Source organism: Piliocolobus tephrosceles, chromosome 1, assembly GCF_002776525.5.
Source record: "Piliocolobus tephrosceles isolate RC106 chromosome 1, ASM277652v3, whole genome shotgun sequence".
Classification (NCBI taxonomy): domain Eukaryota; kingdom Metazoa; phylum Chordata; class Mammalia; order Primates; family Cercopithecidae; genus Piliocolobus; species Piliocolobus tephrosceles.
In genome coordinates this window covers 174,917,570-174,929,866 of record NC_045434.1, presented here as the reverse complement: position 1 = coordinate 174,929,866, position 12,297 = coordinate 174,917,570, and the positions used below count along the sequence as shown (strand labels likewise).

General features: G+C 56.6%; 2 protein-coding genes across 7 annotated transcripts; one reads left to right on the top strand and one right to left on the bottom strand.

The window, feature by feature from the left end:
- Nucleotides 1-1,245: 1,245 nt before the first annotated feature.
- Nucleotides 1,246-7,106, bottom strand: LOC111535690. Of its 6 annotated transcripts, none has more exons than XR_002729537.2 (4): nucleotides 6,455-7,105; nucleotides 6,007-6,163; nucleotides 2,473-3,774; nucleotides 1,246-2,286 (listed from the first exon to the last, which is right to left on the bottom strand). XR_002729537.2 is itself a non-coding variant. In XM_026455753.2 (4 exons), exons 3-4 carry the CDS (start codon nucleotides 2,941-2,943, stop codon nucleotides 2,098-2,100), a joined length of 660 nt encoding a protein of 219 aa, XP_026311538.1. In that variant the 5' UTR covers nucleotides 2,944-3,778; nucleotides 6,007-6,163; nucleotides 6,455-6,877; the 3' UTR covers nucleotides 1,246-2,097. The 6 variants fall into 6 exon arrangements, 5 of the variants coding, with proteins under 5 accessions (XP_026311538.1, XP_023057673.1, XP_023057670.1 ...); XM_026455753.2 differs by having other exon boundaries at nucleotides 2,473-3,778; nucleotides 6,455-6,877; XM_023201905.2 differs by having other exon boundaries at nucleotides 1,246-3,778; nucleotides 6,455-7,106.
- FOXD2 (forkhead box D2) lies at nucleotides 5,093-9,845 on the top strand. The gene has a single exon (XM_023201901.3). The coding sequence runs from the start codon at nucleotides 7,301-7,303 to the stop codon at nucleotides 8,774-8,776; it is 1,476 nt and encodes a 491-aa protein (XP_023057669.2). The 5' UTR covers nucleotides 5,093-7,300; the 3' UTR covers nucleotides 8,777-9,845.
- Nucleotides 9,846-12,297: the final 2,452 nt, after the last annotated feature.

Genomic DNA, 12,297 nt, shown 5'->3' with positions numbered 1-12,297 from the left:
TTTTTGTATTTTTAGTAGAGGCAGGGTTTCACCATGTTGGCCAGATTGGTCTCAAACTCCTGACCTCAAATGATCCACCCACTTCAGCCTCCCAGAGTGCTGGGATTACAAGGTGTGAGCCATTGTGCCCAGCCTGTTGTGTGGTCCTTATGATAATCTAACTAATGTCTGATGATATGAGGTGGAACAGTTTCATCCCCAAATTATCCACCCACCACCACCATGATCCATGGAAAAATTGTCTTCCATGAAACCAGTCCCTGGTGCCAAAAAGGTGGAGGACCCCTGGTCTATAATAAAATCTACAGACTGAAAAACAAATAATGAAACCAGATGGAGCTAAGAGCTTTGGGAGCACAGAGGTGGGAGTCATGTGAGCGCAGGAGTGTTGTCAGGGAAAGCATCTCACAAACTTGATGTGTGAAATTAACCAGGAAGGATTAGGAGAAGTGAGCCTGGCTAGAGTGAGCCACTTGCAAAGGTGAAGAGGGAAGAAAGAGCAAATCAGGTGTAAGTAGAGTATAGGAGTTGGAGGTAAGGCTGGACAAGCAGGTAGGGGCCAGGCTGCCAGGTGTCCTGTGCAGACAAGGAACCTATACACAGAAAGTGATGCAGCCCTGGGCAGGCCTCAGGCTGCTAAGCAGGTATCACTGGAGCCTCATGCAAATCACACTTCCACCTTTTTCACTAACTCTGTAATTGCAAGCACCAGAAGGCCTCCTGTTGATCTAGGGTCGCAGCAGTGCCCTCTGAGTGTATGAGCAGGAGAGGTTTCTCAGCTCCTCCTTCCCTTGGGTGGTGGTGGTGGATGGGGGAGGGTGGTATTTGCCAGAGTTAAGTCTGTTCCCAGACCTCAGCCCTGCCCACTTGCTGATGTAAGAAATGCAGCCAACCCCTGAAATGTGGAACCCTTCCAAGTAGCTTGATCTGGGCTGAGGATGGGGGAAAGAAGGGTCTGGCCTCCCAGCACAGCACTGCCCTCCCTGCCTCATCCTGGAGCAATGACCACTCTCCACGTTTCCTCCTGCATTTCCTTGCTCCAATTCAGGTCTCACCCACCAAAGTGAGTTCTCCCCAAAATTACCTGCTCCCCATCCAGGTGAGATGAAGAGGACCCTGGCCTGGGAAAGGGTTTGAGTTCCTCCTCTGCTACCAGTTTGCTGTGTGATTTTGGGCAAGTCATCCCTCTCTCTGGATCTCAATTTCCCCATTGGCGAAATTAACTTTCAAAAATTTACAGTCCAATTTTGGAATGAATAACTTCAGTCTTTATTCACTGGGGGGTGGGGTGGGGCAGGGAATGGCATGCCCAGCATGCAACACAAGGCGTGGATGGTATGGATTTACGGTCTTTTTGGAGAAGAGCAGGCAGGAAGCAGGTCAGCTGTGCAGTGTGGCCTGAGAATGAGCTCAGAGCAGGAAGAGGGGAAGAGGAACTGGGTTGTCCAGAAGGCTTCTTTCTGGAAGAAGCAGGACTGGAGCAGGGATTTGAAGCGTGGGTCAGGTTGGGAAAAAAAGCAAACATAAGGAAAGAGTGGAGTCCGGAGGTTGTAAGTCTCTGGATAACTTTTCCAAGCGGGTGGAATGGGAGTAGGGTGAGGAAAGGGTGCTTTGTCTCAAAACTTATCCTCTAGTTCCTGACTCTGCGTGGATGAGAGACTCCTCCAGAGGTCGCTGTTCCCCAGGAATCCATCACTAGCATCGGCACCGCGAGGCCAGAGCTCCCACTGTTCCCCTGGCTCTGCTTCTATGAGGCTTACGCGGCTCTGCATCTGCCCAGAGGACATAGAGACCTGACAATATTCCCCCCCCCCACGAGGGTACTTACGGCCTCGCCAGTTACCCTGTCTAGGACTCAGAAGGGTTACACGCCAAGGCGAGAGCATGTGCACGTCTGTGGTACACGTAGGTAGCTATGGCTCTGCACTATCCCTCCTGCGCTGCCCCAATTCAGGGCCCCGGAAGGGCATCCGGTTCCCGAGGTGCCACTGTGCCAGCAGGCAGCGTGTAATTGGTAGGAGGGAGGCTGCCGCTGGAGTATTCTTGGCTGTCCCTCAGTGCGATCCCGGCATGAACTCCTCCTTTTCCATGCTACAGTCACAGACACTCAGCCCAGGCACATGGTCGCACATCCTCATTCCCCATTAAGGTCTCGCTGCTGACCCCAGCAGGTTTGTCGTCCCCGACCAGGTCGCAAGGCTTCAGACTCTGGGGGGAAGTCGTGGGCCTGGATGATGAGGCTTCCAGGCAGTCCTGGGTCCACTCAATGGACACGAAGCGTGAGGTCTGGAGGGGAGGACACAGGACACAGGATGCAAGACAGGTACCCGTCACTCAGGGTTGCAATCTGCCATACAGAGCCACTGTTGCCCAGAGGACAGACACATGAGGACAGAGAAAGAGAGGCTTGGCCCAGGGGGCCGAGGAACCCACAAGGGCACACTTAGACATGAGGTTCTCCGTTCCACATACCTGGAAGCGTCCCCCACTGCCCCTGGCTGCCTCTGCTCTCAAGAGTGTGGAGCCTTCCCTACCACTCCGTGAACTCTGTGGATCTTCGGGACCGGCGGGTTTTAAGTGACACTGTTTTTGCTCTCTCCTGAGGTCGCAACCCTCTTCCCACAAACAACAGCCGACAGGCTCCGCAGCTCGCCTTGGTCTCCACGCGCAGTACTCGCAGTACTCGAGTGCAGAGTGCTTAAGCGAGCCCCCTACCACATAGTCCAGGGTTGGGGGGTGGGGAGATGGGGCTGGGAGGGGACAGTGGCCAGGAGTAGTGGAAAGAGAAGATGGAAATTCATTCTTTCGAACTTTGCCCAGCAGACGTGTGGGGGTTACGGCGGAGGCACCTGTCTCTGAGCCAGCACCTGAAGTGGGCAGGTGGGCTTCAGAGTTGAAGGTGCACACACTGGAGCCCCAGTCATTTCTGTGCATGGGTAACATGTCTGAGGTCTACACCGGCAAGTCACAGGATCTGGAGTCTCCCGCCTCCCACCTGGGCTAAGGGAACTGATCGCTCCTGAGCAGCCAAAGATCCGGGTGGAGAAGGGGGCCGGGAGATATATCGGCTGAGGCTAGACAGCTGTCTCGCTTTGGAGCTGCAGCTAGGTCCGGAGTGGGAAGGAGGAGGCTCACGCGGGCTTTGCCGCTTTCCCCGAGGGTGGCCAGTTTTGTGAATAAAATTAGAGAAGTCTGCGGGCGTAGTTCCCCTAGCCCAGCTCAGGCTTCCGTTTGCAGCGGCGCTGGCCGAGCTCGAACCGCTGAAAAGGGCCGCGTGCAATCGTTCCGCTGTGCCTCCGGACAAATTCCGCTTTAAGCTAGTGCCGCTCTCCAGCAGTTTCCTGATTGACTTAATTAGATCCGTATAATCGCTGGAAGGCTTTTCTTTCCCAGAGCCGAAAACAGCTCATTTATGGGGACCAAAAGGAAAAGAGGGAGAGACGACCCGGACACCACCGACAGCAACGTATTCTTCGCAAAAACCACTCAATACTAGTGGAAAAACCCAACAGTCATTCCCCGCAGCCCGCCAACGCTTCCTCTCAATTGTTCTGGGCTGCACGAGGGAGATGGCCGGGCAGTGGAACAGATGCAGGAGACCAGGCACGACCAGAGACGCTTAACCAAGACCCGCAGAGTCTGGGGCTTTCCGCTCTTTGGCGGCTGCAGCAGGCATGGGTGCTGGAGCCCAAGGCTTCCGGAAAAGGGTCGAGGTTTTCGCGGAGGGAGCGACGGACTCACTCGGGTTCGCAGGCACTGCTGCAAGACGCCGAACTGGCTGAGCCGGCAGGCGGAAGAAGCAAGGGTCACGGGAGAAGCAAAGAAAACGAAATAAATTCCGAATCCCGCGGTCGCCCTTCTCCCAGACCCCAGTGCGCTTACTCCTGACATTTCCTGACACTGTTGAAAACAAACTGGCCCAGAACCTTGGAAGGGACGAGAGACTACTAGAAATCCCTCTATACAGAGCAGAGCTCGGTTAGGGAAATAGCTATTTGGATAAACAGAGGGGTTCTGGGCTGGGAACCCGGAAACGTAGGTCCACCTCAGCTTAGGGCCCCTCAAAAGCCTGACAAGTAACATGATCTCCTGGACCTCAGTTTCAGCTCCTGTAAAAAGTATGTATGTGAAGGGTCTGGATTCTCCCTGCCCAACCCTGCAGAGCAGAGGCTGGGGATTCTGTACTCCCCATCCCCAATGTAGGTCTCAGTAGCAGTGAATGTGCAACAAGGCCAGGCAGAAGCAAGGGCTGGCTGCTGCAGTTGCTTGGTAGAACTTCTTGTCTGAAGCAGGAAATTTGGGCAGCAAATGCCCTGGCTAGTCTTACCCTGACTGAACCCTGGGTAGCCAGGGGAGTGCTGGCAAGGAAGGAAGCTGCTGGTTCCCATTTGCCGTTTTAGAAATGAGGACATTCAGGTCCGGCGGGGTGGCTCACGCCCGTAGTACCAGCACTTTGTGAGGCCAAGGCGGGTGGATGACCTGAGGTAGGGAGTTTGACTAGCCTGACCAACATGGAGAAACTTCGTCTCTACTAAAAACACAAAATTAGCCGGGTGTGGTGGTGCATGCCTGTAATCCCAGCTATTCCGGTGGCGGAGGCAGGAGAATCGCTTGAACCTGGGAGGCAGAGGTTGCGGTGAGCTGCTGAGATCATGCCATTGCACTCCAGCCTGGGTAACAAGAGCGAAACTCTTTCTCAGCAAAAAAAAAAAAAGAAAGAAAAAAAAGAAAAGAAAGAAAAGAAAGAAAGAAAGAAAGAAAGAAGACATTCAGAAGGTGAAATGGAGTAGGATGACGCCAGCACTGTTTTCCTCTCCACTTAGATACTAGCAGAGCTGAGCTGGCTTGGAGTTGGTGTGTGGTCCATGGTGTGGGGTATCTGTGAGTGGGGTTCTGGGAGTGTGAGACAGATATCCATGTAGTCAAGAGCGAGCTTGAGGTATGTGTAAGGTTGCCAGATAAAATAAATCCGCTAAATCTAGCAACCCCAGGTATGTGAGTCTACTTGGACTCATGCAAAAAGCTTCTCTCCAAGACCTTTTTCCCCCAGATAGTATGTCACCCAGGAAATTCCAATTCCAGGGCTACTAGTCCCTGTCCAATTTGCTGTCCATGGTTTGAGGACAGAATTTCTCTTTTTTCCAATGACAGTTTATGCTGGAACAGCACATTAAGTGGATCCCGTTGGTCAGAAGTCCCAGAGGGGGCCCAGGCGACTTGCTCTCAAAGGACATAAGTAGTCAGACCTGCCTTCCATTTTTTTCTGCCCTTAGCTTGTGGCGGGGGGATGAAGAACTCTATTTTGAGGATTCTGTGAAAAGGGTTGCAATACACCCTGTTCTATCTCTTTGCAGGAGCCTGGGTGAGTTCTTTCTCCCTACCCTGGATCTGTGTAGCTCCATCTGTGGAATGGGAGAGTTGGATTAACACCAGGCTATCCCGTAGATTGGAGGCTGCTGTTAGATGAAACTGCAAAGTGTTCTCAGTACCCTTTCCTAAATGGCCTAGAATATGGCTACACTTAAACATCAGTTCTGAGGTAGGTGTTACTAGCCTCCTTTGTAAGGCAGAAACAAAGCGCAAAGTAACTTGCCCAAGGTGACAGAGAGGGTAAGTAGTGAAGCCAGGACTGGAACCCCAGGAGCCTGACTTAGGTCGCTGCTCTTAAGTACTATGCAGACCCGGAAACTGAGGCTCCGAAGCGGGGAAGTCATCTAATGAGGGTCACACAGCCTTGCGACAGCGGAGGCAGCTGGGATTCCGGCCTCGCACGCCCGAGCTTTGGCCACTGTGCGGCGCTGTCGGGGCAGCAGCCCAGGCATCCGCTCAGTTCTTGCTCACGTCCAGCGCCCATCTCCCCCTTCCGTACCCCAGAGGTTGAAATGGGCCTACTCTGTGTTGAAGCTGCTTGTTTCTGGGTCCTGGAGGGAGGCCAGGGGAGCAAGAGGTCTAATAGGATGGGCAGGAACCTGGCTGGTGAGAAACAAGGCACAGGGCCAACCTTACTTGCACAAGACTTTTGAGAGATGAAGGCAACACTTGGTCGAGGTCAGGGTTCACTGACGGGGTGTCGGGCGGGGGGCAGAGGGGGTCCTGCCGCCTGTCGGTGGGGTCCAGAACCCTGGAAGCCAGGAAGGTAGGGGGTGTCCAGTCCTCAGGGCAACTGGGGCCAGGGAGAGGAGAGGGAGAAATGTAAGCGGATTCCCAGACCCATGAACAGACACACCCAGGCAAATGCCGTTTCCACAGAGACTCATGGAGAGTAAGCCACAGAGACCGAGACAAACGGATGCCGAGACCGAGAGGGTCGGAGGACAGACAAACTCGGAGCGGTAGACCGGCCCGCGCCCCAGGAACGCGGCCACAGCTGCCGGCGCTCTGCCCGGCCTCCCCACGCGGAGAGGGGTGGCGGGCTCGGCCGCGGAGGGAGGAGAGGGCGCCGCCGCAATCTCACCTCTCCCAGGCCCAAGGCTGCGGGCGCCAAGTTTGCTCCTGGTGATCACTCGAATGCGTCTCCTCTCGGGCCGGAAGTCGTGCGAGCTCGGGTGGGCGCCGGCGGGCCGCCCTTCGGCAGCGTGGCTCCCGGCTTCTCAGGCTCGCGCTCCCACAGTGCTTCGGCCACAGTGGCCCGGGCGCCGCTTTGGGAAGAGGACGGGTAGGGGCCGCCGCCACTTCCCTGGCTGCGGCTGGCGCCCGAGTGAACCTTAACATCCAGGGGCTGAGCGTTCTGAAGGCGGCGGCTCCAGGGAGCGCAGGGTGCAGGAGCAGAGGCGAAGACAAGGGCCCATCTCCGGCCACTCCAGCCCAGCTCCCGCCGCGGCGGCGGTTTGTTCCCGCCGGGCCCCTCAGCGGAGGCGCTACGCCCGCCCCTGCCGCCTTGCCCCACCCCGCCCAGGGAGCTCCGCCCTGGCCCGCGGCTCTTCCGTCTTAGGCAGCCGCTAGGCGAGAGGGACAGTCCCCCACCCCCAACCACTGCAACCCCGAGGGGACTAGGGGCTGAGGCCCGCCCAGGTAAGGGAAGGCCTCAGCTCCTTCCGCCCCTGCGGCGGGTCCCAGCTCGGGCTCCTGGGGTAGTGGCGGGGGCCGCCGACTGGGCGCGCCCTGGAAGGTGAGCGCGGCCGAGCTGGGCCGCCAGGGGGCGCTGCGGAGCCGGGGGACACCCCTCCCTGCCTGCCTGCCTCAGTCCCCCGCCCCCTCCCCGCCCGCGCGCAAAACGCACTCGCCCCAGAGGCAGCGCGGCCGAGCCGGAGCCGCTGCCGGAGCGGAGCCGGAGAGTGGCGGCGGCGGCGGCAGTGGCACCATGACCCTGGGCAGCTGCTGCTGCGAGATCATGTCCTCCGAGAGCTCCCCGGCCGCGCTGTCCGAGGCCGACGCAGACATTGATGTGGTGGGCGGCGGCAGCGGAGGGGGGGAGCTCCCAGCCCGCTCCGGGCCCCGCGCCCCCCGGGACGTGCTCCCCCACGGCCACGAGCCTCCCCGGGAGGAAGCCGAGGCAGACGTAGCCGAGGACGAGGAAGAGTCGGGTGGCTGCTCGGACGGCGAGCCCCGAGCTCTGGCGCCCCGGGGGGCGGCGGCCGCAGCGGGGAGCCCGGGGCCAGGCGCGGCGGCGGCCCGCGGCTCCGCGGGGCCCGGGCCGGGACCGCCGTCGGGGGGCGCGGCGACGCGAAGCCCTTTGGTGAAGCCGCCCTACTCGTACATCGCGCTCATCACCATGGCCATCCTGCAGAGCCCCAAGAAGCGGCTGACGCTGAGCGAGATCTGCGAGTTCATCAGCGGCCGCTTCCCCTACTACCGGGAGAAGTTCCCCGCCTGGCAGAACAGCATCCGCCACAACCTTTCGCTCAACGACTGCTTCGTCAAGATCCCCCGCGAGCCGGGCAACCCGGGAAAGGGCAACTACTGGACGCTGGACCCGGAGTCGGCCGACATGTTCGACAACGGCAGCTTCCTGCGGCGCCGCAAGCGCTTCAAGCGGCAGCCCCTGCCGCCGCCGCACCCACACCCGCACCCTCACCCGGAGCTGCTGCTGCGTGGCGGGGCCACGGCGGCGGGGGACCCCGGCTCTTTCCTGCCCGGCTTCGCTGCCTACGGCGCCTACGGCTACGGCTACGGGCTGGCTCTCCCGGCCTACGGCGCACCCCCGCCGGGGCCGGCCACGCACCCGCACCCGCACGCCTTCGCCTTCGCGGCGGCAGCCGCCGCCGCTCCTTGCCAGCTGTCGGTTCCCCCAGGCCGCGCCGCCGCTCCTCCACCCGGACCTCCGACGGCCTCGGTGTTCGCGGGCGCTGCATCTGCCCCAGCTCCTGCGCCCGCCTCAGGCTCGGGCCCGGGCCCCGCAGGCCTGCCCGCCTTCCTGGGCGCCGAGCTGGGCTGCGCCAAAGCCTTCTACCCGGCGTCCCTGAGCCCTCCCGCAGCCGGCACCGCGGTGGGTCTGTCCACCGCACTTCTGCGCCAGGGCCTCAAGACGGACGCGGGCGGTGGTGCAGGCGGCGGGGGCGCCGGGACAGGGCAGAGGCCTTCCTTCTCTATAGACCACATCATGGGCCACGGTGGCGGCGGGGCAGCACCCCCGGGCGCCGGCGAGGGCTCGCCGGGACCGCCATTCGCGGCAGCCGCGGGTCCTGGGGGCCAAGCCCAGGTCTTGGCCATGCTGACTGCTCCGGCCCTGGCTCCAGTAGCCGGCCACATTCGCCTCTCGCATCCCGGGGACGCGCTGCTGTCCTCAGGGTCCCCGTTTGCCAGCAAAGTCGCCGGCCTTAGTGGCTGCCACTTCTGACCGCAGCAGGCCCAGGGCCGGTTAGGTCCGCACTCCTCAGCCTCTCCCGGGAGCTCCTGCGGTCCCAGCGGAACTCAGGGAGTCTATTTATGAAGTCTCCAGACCTTGGGCCGGCACGCGTGACTCGGCACTTCAGTCTCCACGCACAGAATCTCGCAGATAGTTGGGACCAAGCGGGCTCTATCGCTCAGGGCGACAGGCCCGGGGCTACGCGAAGAAGTCACAGGCCAAGATCCTTTACAGTTTGAGAAATAAAAGCAGGGGGGTGGGGGCTTCGTTTTTCCCCTGCCTCTGCGCCTCTCGGCGAACACATTCCCGGAGAGATGCCTGGCCAGGCTCCACGGATCCCGCCAGAAACACCAACAGAGGGTCTCCCTTTCTGCCTTTCCCCTCTCATTTCTTCCCCAACGTTGAGACCCTGCTTGTCCGATATTATAATTTAAAGACATCTATTACCTGCTTTGTGCTTAAAAGAAAAATTCAACCTTTTTTTTTTTTTTTTTTTTTTTTTTTTGCTGTTCTCCAAGGAAGTTCGTTTCCTCTGAAGCCTAAACCAGTGTCTACGCAGGCGGAGCGGAACGGAGAGGTGAAGCAGGGGGTCTTTATATTCCCAGCAGAAACCCTGGATCACACTCCACCGAGGAAAATCCTTTCTCTTTTGTATTTGGGTGCTTTTAAAGGAATTTCTTTCCTTTCCCTTGACTGGCTGGGTCCAGCCATCCCCGGCCAGCAACCCTGTCAGTGTTCCACCCTGTCCCAGGCCCTGTGATATTTATTGTGGCTAAAGGCAATGAGATTGGGTGGAAGAGAAGGGTCTGGGCCAGGGACTGGAGAGGTAGGGTTGGAGTGGGCAAGGGCACACCCTGTGGCAGGGGGTCCTGTAATTTTGTGTAAATATCTGTACAGCGGGCTGCTCGGCGTTCTCTGTCCACTGGGTGTGCATTGATTTAAACCTCTCCACTGTGGGGAAACTCTGTGAAATCGTCTGATGGTCTGTGTGGAAGAAAAGAAAAATCTGCCTACCCCCATTCCCCATTGGTGTCAATTGAATAAATGTATGTGAACTTCAGCAGTCACCAGCTCTGTCTGCTTGCCTGCACTCTCCCTGGCCCCTGATGGGGATTTCCCTGAAAAGCTTAGCTCCCCAGGAGAGGGGGAGTGAGGAAAGGCCCCTGGGCAGCCCACGCAGGCGGAGAAGGGTTTGAGCTTAGAGGATGCAAGGGGCACTTTGGTCTTGGCCTTCAGCTGCTAATGAGGCCGAATCTCTGGGAAGCCTGTGGCCTCTCCCGCACTTTCATTTTCGTTCTAGTCTTAGAAGGATTTTGGCTGGAATTTTGCCTGGGGTTGTGTTTCCAATGCACCTGAGGATTCTCATGTCCTTCTAGTTTGGACGTTGGCACAGCTTGGGCAGATCTGGGTGCTAAGGGTTCATGAACACTCTACCCACTAAGTACAATTTAAGGTGAATACGTCTGGTGATGTGTACTCCGTATGCCTCTATTTCTGAGTGAAGGGCTTTTATGGAACTTATGATTCGTTTTTGTGTTTGTCTGGGTCAGCACAGCTCCTTGCTTTTTTGTCACGTGTGTGTGTGTGTGAACTGTATTTCAGAATATCTGCATTTTTATTTCTATGTATGTTGGTGAACATGTCTTTGTGATGTTTGTGATTCTCAGTCCTGTCTTTCTGTCTCTGAGAGGAGGGGGGTTTCTCCCTGGCCGCCTTAGGGCCTTGTCTGGAATCCCTTCTCCCCCCGCCACCCCCCAACACAGTAACAGAGTAAAAGGCTTGGACTGGGGACTGTGAAACCTTTCTTTCCTCCAGCCTCTAGAGAGGGTTAGAGGGGCACTATGAGCTGCTCATTCACTATGAGATGAATGAGTCAGTGGGGTTACACTCAAGGTAAAACTTCCCATCCATTGAGCCAGACTCAGAGCTGGAAGCTACTGCCTGAGTGCAGATCCATTGGTCTGGTTGGAGTCTTCCATAAACCCATTGAGCCTCCCATTGCTCTGCTTGTGCCCAGGACTCCCAGTGGCCAGACTTGCCAGTGTGTTGAGTGAGAGATGATCTTTTGGTGAAGCAGAGATGATTGCTTAGCTCTTTTCTCTGTATATTCCAGTGAGATTAATAGGAGAGGAGAAACAGAGGTGCAAGAAGAGGCAGTGTGGCCTTCACAGAAAACAGACACATATTGAGGGCAAGGGTCGGGAGATGAAGTGACAGACAGAAGGAAGAAGACAGGGTCAGAGACCCAGATGCAGGGAACTTGAGAGGGGTGAGCCACACAGGCCTCTTCAGCTAGGATCCTTGCAGCTGGCAATAGTAGAAAAGAAGGAGGAGGTGGAGGACTGAGACCACTGTAGAAAGGGTGTCAAAATCAGGATTAGGGTGGGAAAGAACACACCAGAGCTGGGGAAGGGTTGTTTGGGATTCCCAAGTCTCATCGCCTTCACCATTGGAGAAGAGATGAGGCTCAAGGTGCATATAGTAGATGCAGTCCCTCTGCCAGAGGCAAGGCAACCCTCTCCTTGTTGAGAGACTGTGGAAGTGGAGGGAGGTCAAATGGAGTGGGCCACCTTCCCACCATTTTATCAAATGGTCCAGGCGAAGTAAGGTTAGGTTGGATAGTATAAAGGGAGAAACAACTGCTGATGCTGGGATGATGGTCTCTGGCTGGTTGCTTCGTTTACTTAAATTTCTCCGAGTTTAATTTCGTTTATTTTCACTTGAGGAAGGGTGACTGACTGAAGGAACATGCACGCACACAAGTGAGCGTGTGTGTGTGTGTGTGTGAGTGTGTGCGAGTGTGTGCGTGTGTGCTCTCAGTAAAGCACTTTGTAGCTATGTGATCTCATTTACCATGAATATGTCACTCCCAGATACTAGATTGGAGATTTATGTAAAATATTTATTAATTGGTTTTTCCTCTTTAGAGGAGAAAATTAAGTCAGCCAGAATTATGTCTGATGGTGGATAGTTAGATGAGATAATTCCACAACTGCTATTTATAAGAGAAGCAGCAGACCCTTTTGTGTGTGTGTTTGTGTGTGTGTGTGAATTTATCTGAGCATGTTGCTTGGTGTCTGTGTGTTAGAGGATCCGTATCAGGAAAAGGTAGAAAAAAGAGGACTGGGGAACAAGAGTGAGATGTACCCTTATAGGGGCTTCTAGGGATCTTGGAGCCCCAGACCCATGACTCAAACCCCACTTTCTCAGTGGGCCAAGAAGGGTAGACCTGAGCCAGAGAAGATTGTGGTCTGAGGACTGGGAGTCAGAGAGAAGCCACTGATGCCCAACTGGCCTTGAAAAATACCCAGAAAGGGAATTGCTGCGGGAGCTCCCAAGACTCCAGATGCTTATGGCAGAGAAGAAGGGAGGGTATTTAGAGTTTGGGGCTCCTTTAGGTTGTCTTTCTGGGGAACCTGTTAGGAGCTGGGAAGAGCCCATTTGGGATCTGGACTTAAAGGCAAAGGATGAGGGAGTTCAGGATTTGTATGCTAGAATCCTCCTGTATGTTT

Excerpts from the sequence above, each read along its gene's own strand:
- LOC111535690 (XM_023201902.2), bottom strand. The coding sequence starts at position 6,711 with ATGTTAAGGTTCACTCGGGCGCCAGCCGCAGCCAGGGAAGTGGCGGCG. Across the intron at positions 6,164-6,454 it reads CAGCCTTGGGCCTGGGAGAG|TTGCCCTGAGGACTGGACAC; the intron begins GTGAGATTGCGG and ends CCCTGGCCCCAG. Across the intron at positions 3,775-6,006 it reads CTCTCAAAAGTCTTGTGCAA|TTCGGCGTCTTGCAGCAGTG; the intron begins GTAAGGTTGGCC and ends CGGCTCAGCCAG.
- FOXD2 (XM_023201901.3), top strand. The coding sequence starts at position 7,301 with ATGACCCTGGGCAGCTGCTGCTGCGAGATCATGTCCTCCGAGAGCTCC.